The sequence below is a fragment of the Temnothorax nylanderi genome, unplaced genomic scaffold, assembly GCF_030848795.1.
Source record: "Temnothorax nylanderi isolate EJ_2023f unplaced genomic scaffold, tnyl_v1.0 TNYL_tig0060_pilon, whole genome shotgun sequence".
In the NCBI taxonomy this organism is placed as follows: Eukaryota; Metazoa; Arthropoda; class Insecta; order Hymenoptera; family Formicidae; genus Temnothorax; species Temnothorax nylanderi.
Genome location: NW_027249122.1, coordinates 348,796 through 364,133, shown reverse-complemented (window position 1 = coordinate 364,133; position 15,338 = coordinate 348,796). Strand labels below are relative to the sequence as shown.

The following is a 15,338-nucleotide window of genomic DNA, read 5'->3' as shown; positions in this document are numbered from 1 at the left end:
ATCGGAGTCGTCCTCTGTTGCGTGATAGTAATTACTTGCCAATTGACGCTCCGCGGAAAAACTTCCCGTCGAGGAAGGAGCGAAGCCTTCCCGGGGAAGAAAGGGTTTTAATCGTGCGCGCTGCTGACGGGGTAAGTCTCGCAAAATTTTAACTATTTCATTATTCGACGAACAAAATTAATAATATAGTTTCGTGGTGGATGCCGGAGATACTGTAGAAAAGTGCGGCATGCCGTTCGGTTACAAGGCGAGACTTGGAACAACGAAAAACAGATGGAGCGATAGCCGACGAATTCAAATTTCGTTTATCAGGACGTTCGAGCAGAGCAGAGCCGACTGCCGAGGCGAGGGAGGGAGGCCAGCCCATCACTGGCCATCACGTTTCCCAACGAACAGACGCGAGAGAAAGAAGATCAATTCGCGGGGCGCGGGCGCAAGCTGAGAGCTCTCGATCACTCTTGACGACGGACAACGGTCTGACGGATCCTCGCGCAGCATCGGAACCGGGCAAGCGCTTAAATCGGGTCGTCGGCATCGCTCGTCGCCGACGGCGGCGCGGCGCAGCGCGGCGGCGCTCGCTCGTTGGCGCGTAATTGGCGGGAGGAGGCGCCGAGGCCGCCGAGCGCTCGAGGTGGCGCGTGTCCGGGTAGCGCAGTCTACCGTTGACCGTTAACCCTTTCACACACGCGGAGGGGTGCGTGGTACGTGCGGCAGCGCTACGCGATATCCTCTCTCTCGTCGTATACGAGACAAACGTGTCGCTTCCTCTTGCTCGTGCTCTTTCTCTTCCCAGACGAGACTGACGAGAGGAAGGTCCGGACGTCGAGGGACGTTCGCGCGGACCCCATTCCCATTCCCATCCCATCCCATCCCATTCCATCCCCATCCCCATCCCCGGGAGTCTCGGGCGAGTTTTCACGAGGCTTCCCTCTTCCGTTCCTCGACGATGAACGGAAACGCGAAGAACCAGCGGCCGGACGCCGATGACATCGACGGCGCCTCCCTCGGCGCCGACATTCTCAACCCCTTCGTGCATCGGCTCGAGCTCGGCTCGACCTACGAGAAGCTCAAGGTCAGTACCTCGACTACCTCGCCGGAAACGGCTTCCTTCCCCGGGATCGATGCTCGTGCGATCGCGTTTCAGGGGATGCCGCCACCGCCGTCGCTGAGAAACCCGGGTGTGCTTCGATCGCGGTGCCGAGAAAGTGCGCGTGAGTGTTGGAATGGAATTGCTTCGCAGTTTACGCGAAATTTGCAGGCGTCGCGGCGTCGTTCTGAACGACGGAACCGACGAAAGTGGCGATGACGATCGATCGACGTCGACAAAATAATTCAGACGAGAGTCGCGTGGAGAGTTTCAAACTTGTCACGAAAACAATCGCTTGGAAAAATAGCCCGAAAAATAGAATTGTTAAGGAACCTACATTTCTCTCCAGCGATTCGAGTATCGCCTACTTTCCCGTCCGAAATTGTAAGACATAACGGCACGCATAATTCAGAATATTCAGATGTAACAATATATGTAATGATTAATCAACACCGCATTATATAACAACGCATTGCGGTTCCAGGCTGTGTCGAAATAAGAACGCAGGAGTAATACCTATAGCGAAGGAAAACATTCGACGGGACGGCCGAGGAGATAGCGGGCCGGTTTTTCCTCCAAGTTGGTCGCGGCATGACTTTCACGCAGCGGGAATCGGCCAGGTCGTGCCGTCAACTTCGCGTCCATTACATTCGATGGCTCCGTTTATTTTTTTCCCCGGACAAAGGAGATTTACGCCCGCTTGTTTGTCATCTCGCCCAATGGTCCACGACGCGAGGCATGCGCCTCGTGCGTTATTTCCGCCCCACTTTCCTCTGCACGTTGTCGCGTGAGTTTCCACGCGGAACACGATATGAATGTTAGTCACGTGCGTTAACCGTGAACAAGGTCATTACGAGCTATCGGTATACGTTCACTTGGGTTAGATGCTCTGATGCCTGATAAATTGTAATTTGGAAAGCTTGACATAGTATGCTGTATCCCTCCTTATTTTATTGTCGCGAAACGTGTGTATTGCGCTTCCTCGGAATCAAATCCGCTCGCTCTGACACGTCGAAACGTGTCAATTGGGACATTTGCAGACCGCAGTTGTTTGTACATACGCAGATCTCGCCTTCCCGTATATACGCAGATTTTGTTCGTGTACAAACTTTTTATATTTAAAGGTTTAAAGACCTATTGCAGAGCAGGATTGTTTACGATAAGAGAAACAGGAAATGTTTTTAGCGCTCGTTAAACCTGTTTCCTCGTGTCCTAGTTCAGGTTTTGCGAAAAGCAGGACCCGTTGACGTTTTTTGCCGTCCACATATTTTGCGAGTCATTAAAATAGCAGCCTACGCTTTTCTAGCCGTTAAAAGTTATGCGAATGGTGCTCCATCCGTGGACCGATGCTTTCTCTTGGTAAAACACCAGTGAAGTCTTGAGCGCGTAGAAAGCCCACATTCTAGATGTGGCGAGTGAATGAAGAACGGCAACATCGTTCTAACGGGACTCAAACTGGAAATATCGTTTCGAGAAACTGAGAAAATCAATTTGTATTACATTCTTTTAATTTTATTCACATTCGCTCTCTTTTTTACTTTCTCCTTTTACTCCAGATGCATTTCGCTTTATAAACTGTTACATGTTCTAAATAATTACAGTTTGTACACATTAATCTTTCATCTTAATGTTACACATTAATGTACGATTTTCTAGGACGTCTTGTTGCGAAACAACGCAAAATACGGCCCTTAATATTTACAGTTACATCCGCGGGACAACTTTCTATACGCAAAAATCAGCGCATGACGAACGCGTGGAAGGCTTCTTCGTTACTATTTGCGTGACGATTGCGTTATCGATTGGAGCAACTTGAATCGAGTGTTCCTATTGATCTTCGTTAAAAATTTCCCTCCGCAGACATTTGTTTTGATATCTGTACGCGAAATTCGTCTTCAGTTTCTTCTGTGGTCAGTGCCCCAATTCTCGTTCACCTTTGTTTGCAGGAAAATTATGTCATTGCAATCGCATTTGACTCGATCTGTGTCAAGAGCGATATTTATTTTTCTTATAACGTATAAATTTGATGGGCATTCCTGGTAGAGACTTACTTTTGTACATCACACATCCGGCGCATCAGTTTCGAGTTCTCTTCAGTAAGATGAAGCGAGATCGGACGAAGAATGGCTAAAGCACGGCTGATGTGCACCTAACGGAACGGCGAAACCTAACGAACGGTACTCACATCCCATCTCCTTTCTGCTCTTTATTCTTTCTTTCTCTTCCTTTTTACGAGACGGAAAGCCGAAGCCTTCTTGGTGGACGCCTCGTAACCTTGACCGCGTGAAACAGAAGATAAATTAGTCCAAGAACCAATTACTTACCTGCGTGTCCCATTTTACGATCCTGCGATACTGCGAGGACATTCCGTCGATTTAAAATGAATTTTTAATGTCGCTCGAAATGAATTTCCTTAATGTGTTTTAAATATTGACGCCGCGCGATAGCATATTTATACGTAAACTAGAATGTCTGTCTGTATGTTTCTTATTAATTCTTGAACCTTTTTGCCGAACCAAATTTTGTATAGTTATATTCTCTAGACCCCTGCGGAAAATATAGGCTACCATAAAATCTGGATACCTTACTGCCCTCTTTCCTTCTCTTGACTGCGATAATTTAAGTTTAACGCATTATTATATAAGTATAAGCAATATAAGAAGCTTGTGAACCTATTCTGTAACTCTTAACGACAGTTTCGTTATATTTGCGTTGCGCATTTATTATATATGGTAAAAAAGCTGCGCAATGACAGTATAACGATAACGCTTTTTTACCATATATAATATATGCCAACGCAAATATAACGAAACTGTCGTTAAGAGTTACAGAATAGGTTCACAAGCTTCTTATATTGCTATCGTTAAGAACTATCGTTACAGAATAGGCCCACTCTGGACAACACCGGATAGTTTAAGTTAGTTAAAAATACGTGAATGTCTATATAATTTATTGGACATTGACTACCAAAGCAAAGACTTCCGAATTGATAAGTCAAAAAATCAAACTTGTTCCAGCTGATTCTTCAATTTTACATTTGTAACAAATAATCGGAATATATGATACTAATTAAAATTTGTAGCTTAATTTTTATCGCGTCAAGTTATACCATTTTAATTTCAGAATATTGATATTTAATTTAAAATCTCTTAATTTTTTACTAAATTTAAAGTTAGCTTATAGATGTGGGAATTTAACTGATTTCTAAGAGAACTGACACGGTAATGTTTTGGTGTTTCAGACGATATTCCTAACAATCGCCCTCCTGCCGTTCAGGCTAGCCGCAATCACGACTTTGATGATCCTTGCGTGGCTATTGGCCTGCCTCGGTTTGCACGGATTGTCCGAAGAGGATCTTCGGCGAGCCCCTCTCAAGGGATGGAGGCGGTATGTTTGAAGGAAACCAAGCGACGGAATAATCGCGACGAGAAAAAGTGATCCTTTTCCACACTTTTTTATTCCTTATTCTTCGAAAATCTTGTCTCTATCATGCTATTCATATTAACACTACCTCTCGGGGTCGCTTTTTAATCTCTGTGTGGGTACGGTATCATCTTGCTTTATTAGCAGACTAAACCTATGTTACATCTTCGGATATATCAATCACGCTTAGAAATCTTTAAACCTAGACACAACACACTTCTCGTGTTTTAAAAAATACTACTTTTCAAAAATATTATAGATTTAATAATGCTTATAGTTTTACAATGAACCTAGTAGATTCGAATTAAATGTACGATTTGGAGATCATATCCCAAAGCAATACGATTATATCCCAAAAACAAAGCTATACGACAGTGGGCTTCGGCTGTCCATGAAAGAGAGAGAGAGAGAGAGAGAGAGAGAGAGAGAGAGAGAGAGAGGTCGAATATATAAAAAATGCATATCCCCCCGTACGAGACAAGGTTGTCTCTTCACCTTTAACAAAGTCCTTGTCTGCGATTTTATAACTGTTATTAAAACATTTTCGTGCTTAATGAAACGTTTCGTTCGTATGATATCTGTCCTCTTGTTCATTCAGTGACCCGCAACATCTTGCAATGTGGTTATTTCTAATTTATTAACATCAGCAAGATTGATATGCGTTTTCTAAATTTATAACTTAAATATCAATTAATTTCGAATGTCGTAAATTTATTATAGAATAACCGAAGTATATGCATATTATTTAACAAAAGATTTTCTCTCCTTCTATAGTATATCTGAACGAAAAAACGGTAGTTAGTTGACAGTGAAGTTGCGGTAGTGCTTATTTATATCTCTTTTATAATTTAGTCATGCGTTACTGTCAAGGTCTTACGACAAGAAAAGTGTATGGGACGACCTTGTACCATAATGAAATATTATGACGGGTTCAGCTGGAAGAAATATTTCTAAAGTACTTTTAAAAAGGTATTGCACATAGTGGGGGATTGCAAGTTTCTAAATTATTCATGAAACGGATACATGTTTAGATTTATACGATTAGTGTCACTATCGAACTAGCTCTTATTTGAATAAGAGCATAAATTAATGCTGCATTATTAATTAAATCACGTAAAGACTGTAAAGAGTAAAAGAATTTCTAGAGAAGTTTTCTAAACTCTATCATAATATTTTCAAGTATTTTCTAAATATTCCTGAAACTTGTCTAGATTTAAGGATTTTTGCCATCTAAAAATACAAATCGTTTATCGAAATCATAAATCTCCATACGCTTCCCTAAATTACGAGTCCCGCTAATCATTTTAGACTCCCTTACGAGAGTAGAAATAGAGAATTGCATCGGACGATGGTGCATGCGCATTGCAAATTAAACCACTTAAAAACAGAGACATGCGCGTCGTGATCTGCTGGATGATGCGGGCGTTATTTCTCTGCGGTGGATTTCATCATCTGAAGGTCAAGGGCCGAAAGGCGGAAACTAAGGACGCACCGGTGCTGGCTCTCGCCCCGCATTCCAGCTTCTTCGATGCACTTCCGGTCGTGTACCTCGGCGGGCCGAGCATCGTTGCCAAAGGGGAGAGTAGCCGTCTCCCTTTCTTTGGAAGTAGGTCGTCCATCATCGCATTGTCATGTGTTGGTGAATTAAACTGATTAATAAGAGAGAAGTCGCTATATTTTTTTCAAATGAAGGCCGATTTAAAAATGAAGTAAATCGCAGTAGTCGATCAACGTCGGCGGAACTGCGAGAGAAAACTGCTGATTTTAAGGCCAAATTGCAATATAATCAGTTTTAAATTAGATTCGCGACACCTCTCTTCTTGTGGGAATGAACGATCTCCGCTTGATATTATAAAATCGCTATCTAATCATTAATTTTATTGTACATTATATTCTATGCATATATGGTGGATGGGATTTATTTTTCAGCAACTAACTCTGACAGTTTTAACATTTGTTGCTAACGTGGCTTTTATACAATATATGTGTTTAATTTTATTTTTAACAGGTAACTTAATCGCGATTAAACCGAAAAGCACTAATTAAGGATTTTATTAAATTAATTGAATAACACTTGTTGACTCCCTGATGCATTACGAAGTATCAGTATTTATTAAATTTCAATTTACATTGCGCATAATGTTATTTAAAAGCTATAGATCAAGTTATAAATATGTAGAAATAAATTTGAATATCGATACGCGTACTGCATTAGAGAGACGAAAAGGAAGTGCGCAGGAGGCGCGTGTACATGTATACAATTTAAATTCTGCGAAGCGCACTAACGATCATCGAAACTTGGGTTACTAATCGAACGCTTTCACCGTCTTTTTGTCCCTTTTCTTTCTCCGTCGCTCAATCGCATAGAAAGTTCATCGGACATACTCGCTTGTAAACGCATTTCGCTCTTTCGTAGTATGATTCGAGTATCAGCCGATACACTCGGCTGTCGCGATATCCCGCGTTCTCTCCGTGATGATACTATCAAGTCGTGGACACGTCTTCCTCGGTACTACGTTATTTAAATACTTGGGAGTATCCAACGTTCGAGCAATTCCATTGCATATACCTTGTCGGTTGAAACCCGCAGAAAATTAGTACCATGGATATGTTTCGTGGGCCGACTCACTTACCAGGCCGGCGGGATGAAAATCGTGGTCCGAGGGAAACAGGCTTCCAGATCGGAAGCTCCGATTCTGGTCCTCGCGCCGCACTCGACCTTTATCGACGGCGGCATCGTTTACGTCACCGGATTCCCTTCGATCATCGTCAGACGAGAGTCGGGATTGAATCCGTTTATCGGAAGTAGGTGATACACTCCTGTTTGTTTTAATTTTTTTTTTCTCTATTAGTTCCTACATACATCTACGAATTTACTAATCATTCGAAATATTCAAGATATTACTTATTATGACATTGAAGATACTTGCGCGTGATTAGACTTGAGCCGAGTAAAATTATGTTAATATCAAGGTACGCATACTGAAGAAGTTAATGAAATCATCGAGGCCCGTGCTATAAATACGCATACTGAAAAAGTTAATGAAATCATCGAGACTCACGCTATAATACGTGAGATCTTTTTAAATAAAAAATTAGGTCTCGAGTATCATCGGCATTGTTAGCAAACGTAAAAGTGGCCTGTAATGATTATTTCGAAATCGCCCAACGACAACGATAATTATTATGTCCAATGTGACACGTACGGTATTGTATATCGTACTGTTTTACTGTCGCATATAGATAACAATGTCAGTTAAACACGCTCAACTGCCAATCTTCGTTACTTTATGAAGATCGAATATCGACGATTTTTTTTTATCAAAAAAATTAATTCCTGATATCCTATTAGAAGTAATAGTGTTATGTTTTATATTGATTAATGAATCCCATTCACCATTGTATAACGAATGATTTTGGAGAAGGTACACTTGTAAGAATTCAGAATTCTATTACCTAACACCCTGAGTTGCGGTTTAACGAAACAATGATCCGTTTGCTTATGCAAACTTGCAAAATAATCGGTCTCGATCTTCTGTAAGGATGGCGTAATGAGTTTCCGGTCTTGGGTGGTCATTGACTGATCGACTTTAAATAACCAATCATGACAAATCGCTCGTAAGACTTTCTTACAGGATGTATTACTTCAAAATAAATTCTTACGCAACGAAGCTAAAGATAATTGGCTCAATCAATCCGAATAAAGTCAAGCGAGATCTAAAGCGTGATTATTAGTAAGTATTATGAAATCGACTATACTTTCCCGTACTTTTTTGATGTTTGATGTACATAGAACTCATCAACTATACGCAGCCGGTCTACGTATGGAGGGAAGATCCGAATTCCCGCCAGAATACTATCAAGGAGATCATTGAGAGGACTACTTCCAAGGAGGATTGGCCACAGGTTAGCAGAATATTAAACTATTAGTGAAGTTTTATCGCGTACATACTGAATGTGTAAGCAGCGAGAGGAAGAGAGAGAATTTATAAATATACACATTGAATATATAAAAATAGAATTAACGCGCATGCCGGAGCACATTCTGATGTGGCCTGACGTTTACTAATATACATTATGATCTCTTAAGATGTTCCGCGTATATATATTACAGCAGTTGGCGGACACTCCGAAAATTTATTGTAACTCGAGAAATAAAGTCTAAATAGGATTTGTCCTCGAGTGACATTTTTTTCTCCGCTTTGTATTCGTCCCTTGAAGTATTGACATGATTATGAGTCACTCTGTGACAGAGTTTGTAAAGTTTATAGAACTGAGTTTATAAAGTTTGCGGAAGTTGTAATTTTTTATGATGTTTTCAATAATTCATGGGTGCGAGATGCACGTAAGCTTGCAATCAGGCCGTAAATCGCTACCTTCGCGTCTGCTGGTGTAATTGACCCTATTATTCTCCACAGGTTATGATATTTCCCGAAGGAACTTGTACAAACCGGTCGTGCTTGATTACGTTCAAATCGGGTGCCTTTTATCCCGGTGTGCCGGTGCAACCAGTGTGCATCAGGTATCCCAACAAATTGGACACGGTAACGTGGACATGGGAAGGCCCTGGCGCGTAAGTATAGAGAACTATCTTCTTTCTTTTTATTTATTTTTATACATTCATTTTTTATCCGCTCTATCTGTTATCTGTTGCCTTACATCCGTTGCAGATTGAAATTGCTATGGTTGACGTTAACGCAGTTAAACAGTAGTTGCGAGATAGAATTTCTACCTGTCTATAATCCGAGCGAGGCGGAAAAACTGGATCCCAAGCTGTACGCAAACAATGTACGACGTCTTATGGCAGAGTGAGTTTTTTTTTTGTGTGCAACGGACCAGGAGTCCCGAAAGTGTATGGTTCCTTGGAAAGATAATTCTTTTGATTTTACAGAGCGTTGAAAATTCCCGTTTCGGATTACACATACGATGATTGCCGGATCATTAGAAAGGCCCATCAGCTACATCTTCCGCATGCGTCTAATATTGTAAAAAGCCATAAACTTCGGTACAAATTAGGGTAGGTAGCGAATAATAATATGACCATTACGTAATCTATGTATATTAAATCCCTATCAATTAATTAGGTTGTTAATAATTTTGATTCATGTATCATAGTTTAGTGGCATCAAAAACTGAAGAAGAACTCGTCCAGAAGAAGACGACGAACTTTGGCGATGTAAATCTGCAAGAGTTCGCGCAGATCCTTAGATTGGACGACAAGGATCCAACTACTCAACAACTGTTTCGCATTCACGACAAGGTCCGCATATATATAATATAAAATCTAAATAATGCATGCATAGATGATATAATTTAATTAAAAAAAAATTATGTATATTTTGCAGTACGGACAGGGAAAGATCGACCTTGAAGAATATATCTTCACTGTGTTGGCGACGGCGAACGCGTCTTCGGAACTAGACAAGGTCGAGATTGCATTCGACGTAAGTGCAAACTATTTAAGTATAAGTCTACCATATATACATATAATATGTAAACTTTTATTTTTACGCGATCATATTGTGCTATAGATATGCGGCTCGAAAACAGCGTCGTGCTTAACCCAGTCGGAACTCAGAAAAGCCTTGAGGTTATCGATACGCATGCAATCGGAGGAATCCGACAGTATCTTTCAGCTCGCCAAAAGTGACGAGAGCGCTTGCACAGTGACCTTTGGTAAACACATGATCACAAGATTTATTTTCTCCCAACAATTAAGACTCTTGTTTCGCAGCCATATTGAATGTCAGAAGAGAGAATTATACATTTATTAATACGATAGAATAAAAGAAAAAATTTTTCTGTATATCTTATTACTTTATATTAGCAAATTCAAGTGATAACGTACGAAAAAACTGATTTATTTGCGATGTATAGCGTAAGAAAAAAAAATTACAATTTCTCGTTTCTGACATTGTATAAACCGATATGGATAAGAAAACAGGCGTTTTAATATATCGCGAGGTGGGGAGTTTTTCTTCAAGTCTATTTATTTCTTGCAGATTATGTTCTGACGCAACTGTCGAATCGAACGGAGTACGCACATTTATTCGCCGCGAGTAACGAAAGCTCCAAGAAGGCCATTTGAAAGTGTCTTTTAGAGCCCGATGTTTCTTCTAGAGAACATCGAGGTAGACCTTTCCTTAGCCCTATCTGCTCCACTCCTGTATAAAACCGTATCCAAGGTGCTTCGAGGGTTTTTAAAGCAAAACTAATTTGTCGTCTACGGAAGTTGCAGTTGCATGTAAGCGGCAATTTAGACAGCTAGCTCACGTCTTTCCTATAATCTTGTAAATTAGACGAAGTCGAGAATTTAGTAACTTAGAATTTTAGAAACCTAAAATTCTAAAATTCGAGCATTCTAAATGATCATAGATTGATAATTCGTGAGTAATTTAGCTATGAAGGTCCTAGAATCCGTGGATATGAAAATTCTAAGATACCCGACGTATCCTAGACTCCGAAAATTTAAAGATTCGAGGATTCTACAATTTAGAGGTCGAAGATATCGAAACTTGAAGATCGAAAGTTTTTGGAAAATGGAAAGCCTGGATCTGAAGAAGCAACCGTCTTAGTAATTGTACATTTAAGGATAAATTAGAATATGGAGATTCGAGGATCCTATGAGGCTTATTTCCAAGATCTACGATTGGCAAAATCCGAAAAGGCAACCGATTCTTGCACTTTTTGATGTACAGCACATATTATACACAGTGATCCGGTCATTAAGCTTCTTGCTAACTCCAAGAGATCTGAGTATCCATGATGTAGGGCTTGGACGCGCATTTAGAGGAAAATGAGGGCAGGTAATGACATAATTTATTTTTCGACCCTATGGTCCGACACCGCGATATTCGATGCACATGTACAGATATGCGATCATGCACGAAAATATACATATGCGCTAAATTGTGTACATACTTGTTGCACACCATGAACCGGCATGTATGTAAACACATACATACACATATGTATAAGAATAGACGAAGAGATTGTGCGAATCGATCGTGTATACCGTCTACGTATGCGCGCGCAAGTGCATTCATGTGTGTACGTATGTATGTATATAGAAAGAAGATATGTGTATATGTGTATAGTCAGATTACCCACTTTGTAATATCTGTATATGAACAAGATGGCCAAAGTTTAACAGCGCGCATTGTTAGCGGTCATTCTGAGTTAAAAACAGATATATTGAGTTATAGAACATTTTACTACAACATATGTTGAAATAACAGTATTTATTGAACCGAAACCGTTGCTTTCAGTGCGTCGAATTATTCTACTGAGACAATAACTTTTAGCCAAAGAAACCGCTTATATTTCGTTAAATGGATATTATAATAAACGCGCACGCGCGCAATTAACAATTAATGTTTAAAATAATCTTAAGTTTAATCATTTTTTTAATGATAAATGCAATTTGTTACCGTGATATGCATATTAGACTAACTGACAGTAGGTAGTACAAGTTTTTAGCACAAATTGAAAGCGACTTAGACGAAACTCAATAACTTATACGGCGACGTGAAGAACAAATGCCAGCGGTAGCGAATAAAGTATCGGCAAATCCTACGCTAAGATGCAAAAATTTTTAAACGTACGATGGTTTAGAGATATAAATTATTCAGGTCTCAAAGTTTTCACGATGTTTGGCAAACGTATTAACGTGCGTTTTCATGATCCCATATTTCCATCTATCCGGTTAAACAATCCACGGTTAGACAAATAAAAAATGCAAGCAGTATTTATATATTGACGCTTTATTAGCATATAACTTGACTCAAGGTATATTTAAAGGATATTACAATCGTGTGACTTCGGAGTTATTGATAGCCCGTAGTTTTCCGTCGGAATGACTAGACCGTCTGTGTCTGACTTGGGTTGACTGACTGTGGGTCGATGGGACGTATCCCGCCGCCTCGTCGGCGCGTTTATGTTTGTCCAGCTGAACGAATCGTGAGTTAGGTCCACCGCCACCGCCACCGCCGTCCAGACACTCGCAGCTCAGACTTGCCTGGTCGCCTTGGTACGGCCCCGGTGGAATCAGCAAGCTTTCCGTCGACTTGGTCGGCTGAAAGTGTCGGCTGACTGTCGAACTCGTTACTGTAGAGTATACAGTGCTACCGCTGGCACCGCTGCTCTTTCGCTGTACGCTGATCGGCGTCTTTGATCTGCTGGTACCGCCACCGCCACTGCTGTGCGACCCCTTACCAGGACGTTCCGCGCTGTGGGTCTTGATGGTCACAGTATCCAGATAACCGTAACCGAAGCCGTATCCTCCGAAGGCTTTGGTAGTCAGATTATCCCAGGATTTAGGCTTAGCGTACTGAAGGCACGGCGGTGGTCGCTGGTGCACACTCGGGTCCCAGTACAGGGTGTCGGTGCTGAGGCTAGTCGAGCAGGAGGCGGCGCTCTCGGCTGTCGTCGAGACGTCACTACTGGTAATTGAATGAAGACTATGGCCGGATGTGCGAGGGCAACTGTGAGTGTTAGGTTGCTGCTGCGACTGTTGGTCTCGTCCTTGAACGTGATGGTGCTGCATGTTGGCTTGTTGCTGCTGTTGCTGTTGCTGTTGTTGCTGCTGCTGCTGTTGCTGTTGATGGAGAGCCTGCTCGTTGCGGGCGCGCCGTTGTTTCTCGCGACGTCGACGACTAGGCACACAATTCGGGTCGCAACAGGGACTGGCGAGATCATAAGCATCTAGACTAACGGTGTCGGACTGCTCTCGGCGACGATTCGCGCTGGAGATGCAAGCGACGCAGAGATTGTTTTGAGGAGCCGAATGTAACGACGGTCCTTCACCAGCAACGGACGATTGCTGCTGCTGTTGCTGCTGGCAGGACTGTTTGTGAGATTTGCTCTTCGCGGGTGTACCCATCATACCGTTTGTCTGGTGGTAACTGTGGCGCAAAGAGGTCACCGCAGATTCGCTCGACATCTTCGAGAGGAAGTGATGATGGTCGCTGCGAGAACGAGGCGGTCCGACTGTCACGAGGCAAGCGGCACTGCGTGGTATAAGACATGGTCGCCCATCCGCGAACTGAAAAATACGTCTGCATTCAGATTTGAATCGCGCGAATGTAGAAATGATTATAAAATCTTATTGTAATTATATGACTGTATATTTGGAAATATTTGGAAATTTTACTGTGTGTGTGTGTGTGTGTGTGTGTGTGTGTGTGTGTGTGTGTGTGTGTGTGTGTGTGTGTGTGTGTGTGTGTAGCATCAATTTTTGTTATTTTTATTACAGAAACATAAACAGCGGCTACCACGTTATAAAGTAGAAGATGCTCGGTGGAGGTTGCCGGCCGGCAGCATTGAATCGTGGAAGAGTTGAAGCTAGAAGAAGGCGATGGTTGATTGGGATTAGAGCCGATGCTATTAGGCGTTCTTTTGCGCGCTGGCAGTGAATGGGTCTTCCATCGTCCCATTAGAATAGACCGTTCTCTCTCGCACAGCCTCTCCAGTTCGCCCAGGCGAGATTGGAGAGCGCGTTGTAATTCGATATAACGCATATGTAATTCCACCTGGAATCATCTATACGTTTAGCCCACTAAAGTCCAATTTGTGTCGGCGTCAAATCAGAAAAGATTACGTTGAAAGTGCAAGATTATGAAAACTATCGACGACAATCGGGTTTTCGCTTACCTTTCTGACGCAATCTTCGAAAGATACGACCATCCGCATTCTGGTATCACAGTTCTTGATGAAGTTGACTAGGGTCTTATGATCGGCTCTGTCCATCTCATGGCCGTTTATAGAGAGTATCACGTCACCCTCCCGCATACCAGCTTTGAATGCTGGTCCATCATATTCCACGTAATCCACGTAAGTTACCATCTCTATTTCCTGCTCCCTCTTGTAATGTATTCCGTAGCTCTGTCAAATCGATAAAGATCAAATTATTAATAGTTTTAGACGCTTGAGACATATTTGTAAATAAAATACGCTTAATTTGTTTTCTTATGAGTTTTTAAAATTTTAGATTACGCGGATATTTTAATAGAATAGAACGAGCGGTCGTAGACCCCGTTGGAGAGATCGAGATATCACATTTCTTATCTAATGCAGTAACAAATCAGCATCACCTGTAACGTGAAACCGTACGTGCCATTCTTCTTCTCAACAATGATCGTCCGGCGACGTCTGTCTTCGTCAGCGCGTGCAACTCTATCGGACTTGGTTCTCTCGAGAACAGCCTGAAGAGAAAAAAAATGCTTATCGCTAAGTTTATAATGCGTTTGAGTCTATTTTATGCAATTTTATAATAGATCTGATAAATGAAAAGAATTATAGTAAGCGCCGTCATGCTTGACGACTGATGAAATTCCTGCGACTCTCTAAAATCTCTAAAAGCGACGACGAATAAGCGGAAGGGTGTACAGGTAACAATTTTAAAATCAATGAACGTCTGATCAGGTCGACAATAAGTCGGTACGAATAACAATGCCTCCATTTTCTTCTCGGTTTAATTAGATACACCGCGGGGCGCGGGAGAGTATAGGCAGAAGCAACTCGAGGGTAATTACACATTCGACGACGCCGCTCCATTCCTCCTCGTCGCTGTTATCGACACCGGCAGCCCGTCGTTGCCCGGTGCCGGCGGTGCTTGTATTCTGCGGCGAGCTGTTCATGATCGTGCGAGGACGTCTGTGGTGAGCACCCGGGTCCTTGCCGTTGCCGGGATGCCATCAACACCACGGTCAGGCGCCTCCACCGAGGTCGGCGAAGGGTTAACACGCGTCCCGACGCCGCACGACGCCGCGACGGCACGTCTCTGTCGCGGAGCGGTCGACTATCTCATACGTTCATCGCGCAGACGCAA

General features: G+C 42.2%; 2 protein-coding genes across 7 annotated transcripts; one reads left to right on the top strand and one right to left on the bottom strand.

Annotated features, from left to right (window-relative positions):
- The first annotated feature begins 436 nt into the window (after positions 1-436).
- On the top strand, positions 437-12,261 carry Lpcat (lysophosphatidylcholine acyltransferase). 5 transcript variants are annotated; one of them, XM_071707686.1, is made up of 11 exons: positions 437-1,072; positions 4,329-4,474; positions 7,101-7,315; positions 8,304-8,416; positions 8,929-9,083; positions 9,181-9,318; positions 9,402-9,527; positions 9,626-9,770; positions 9,856-9,954; positions 10,042-10,186; positions 10,513-12,261. In XM_071707686.1, exons 1-11 carry the CDS (start codon positions 947-949, stop codon positions 10,596-10,598), a joined length of 1,494 nt encoding a protein of 497 aa, XP_071563787.1. In that variant the 5' UTR covers positions 437-946; the 3' UTR covers positions 10,599-12,261. The 5 variants fall into 5 exon arrangements, with proteins under 5 accessions (XP_071563787.1, XP_071563786.1, XP_071563788.1 ...); XM_071707685.1 differs by lacking the exon at positions 7,101-7,315 and adding an exon at positions 5,899-6,116 and having other exon boundaries at positions 442-1,072; XM_071707687.1 differs by lacking the exons at positions 437-1,072; positions 7,101-7,315 and adding exons at positions 1,102-1,211; positions 5,899-6,116.
- Positions 12,256-15,287, bottom strand: LOC139773300 (uncharacterized). 2 transcript variants are annotated; one of them, XM_071707667.1, is made up of 5 exons: positions 15,043-15,287; positions 14,602-14,712; positions 14,162-14,392; positions 13,783-14,040; positions 12,256-13,553 (listed from the first exon to the last, which is right to left on the bottom strand). In XM_071707667.1, exons 1-5 carry the CDS (start codon positions 15,145-15,147, stop codon positions 12,315-12,317), a joined length of 1,944 nt encoding a protein of 647 aa, XP_071563768.1. In that variant the 5' UTR covers positions 15,148-15,287; the 3' UTR covers positions 12,256-12,314. The 2 variants fall into 2 exon arrangements, with proteins under 2 accessions (XP_071563768.1, XP_071563769.1); XM_071707668.1 differs by having other exon boundaries at positions 13,786-14,040.
- Positions 15,288-15,338: the final 51 nt, after the last annotated feature.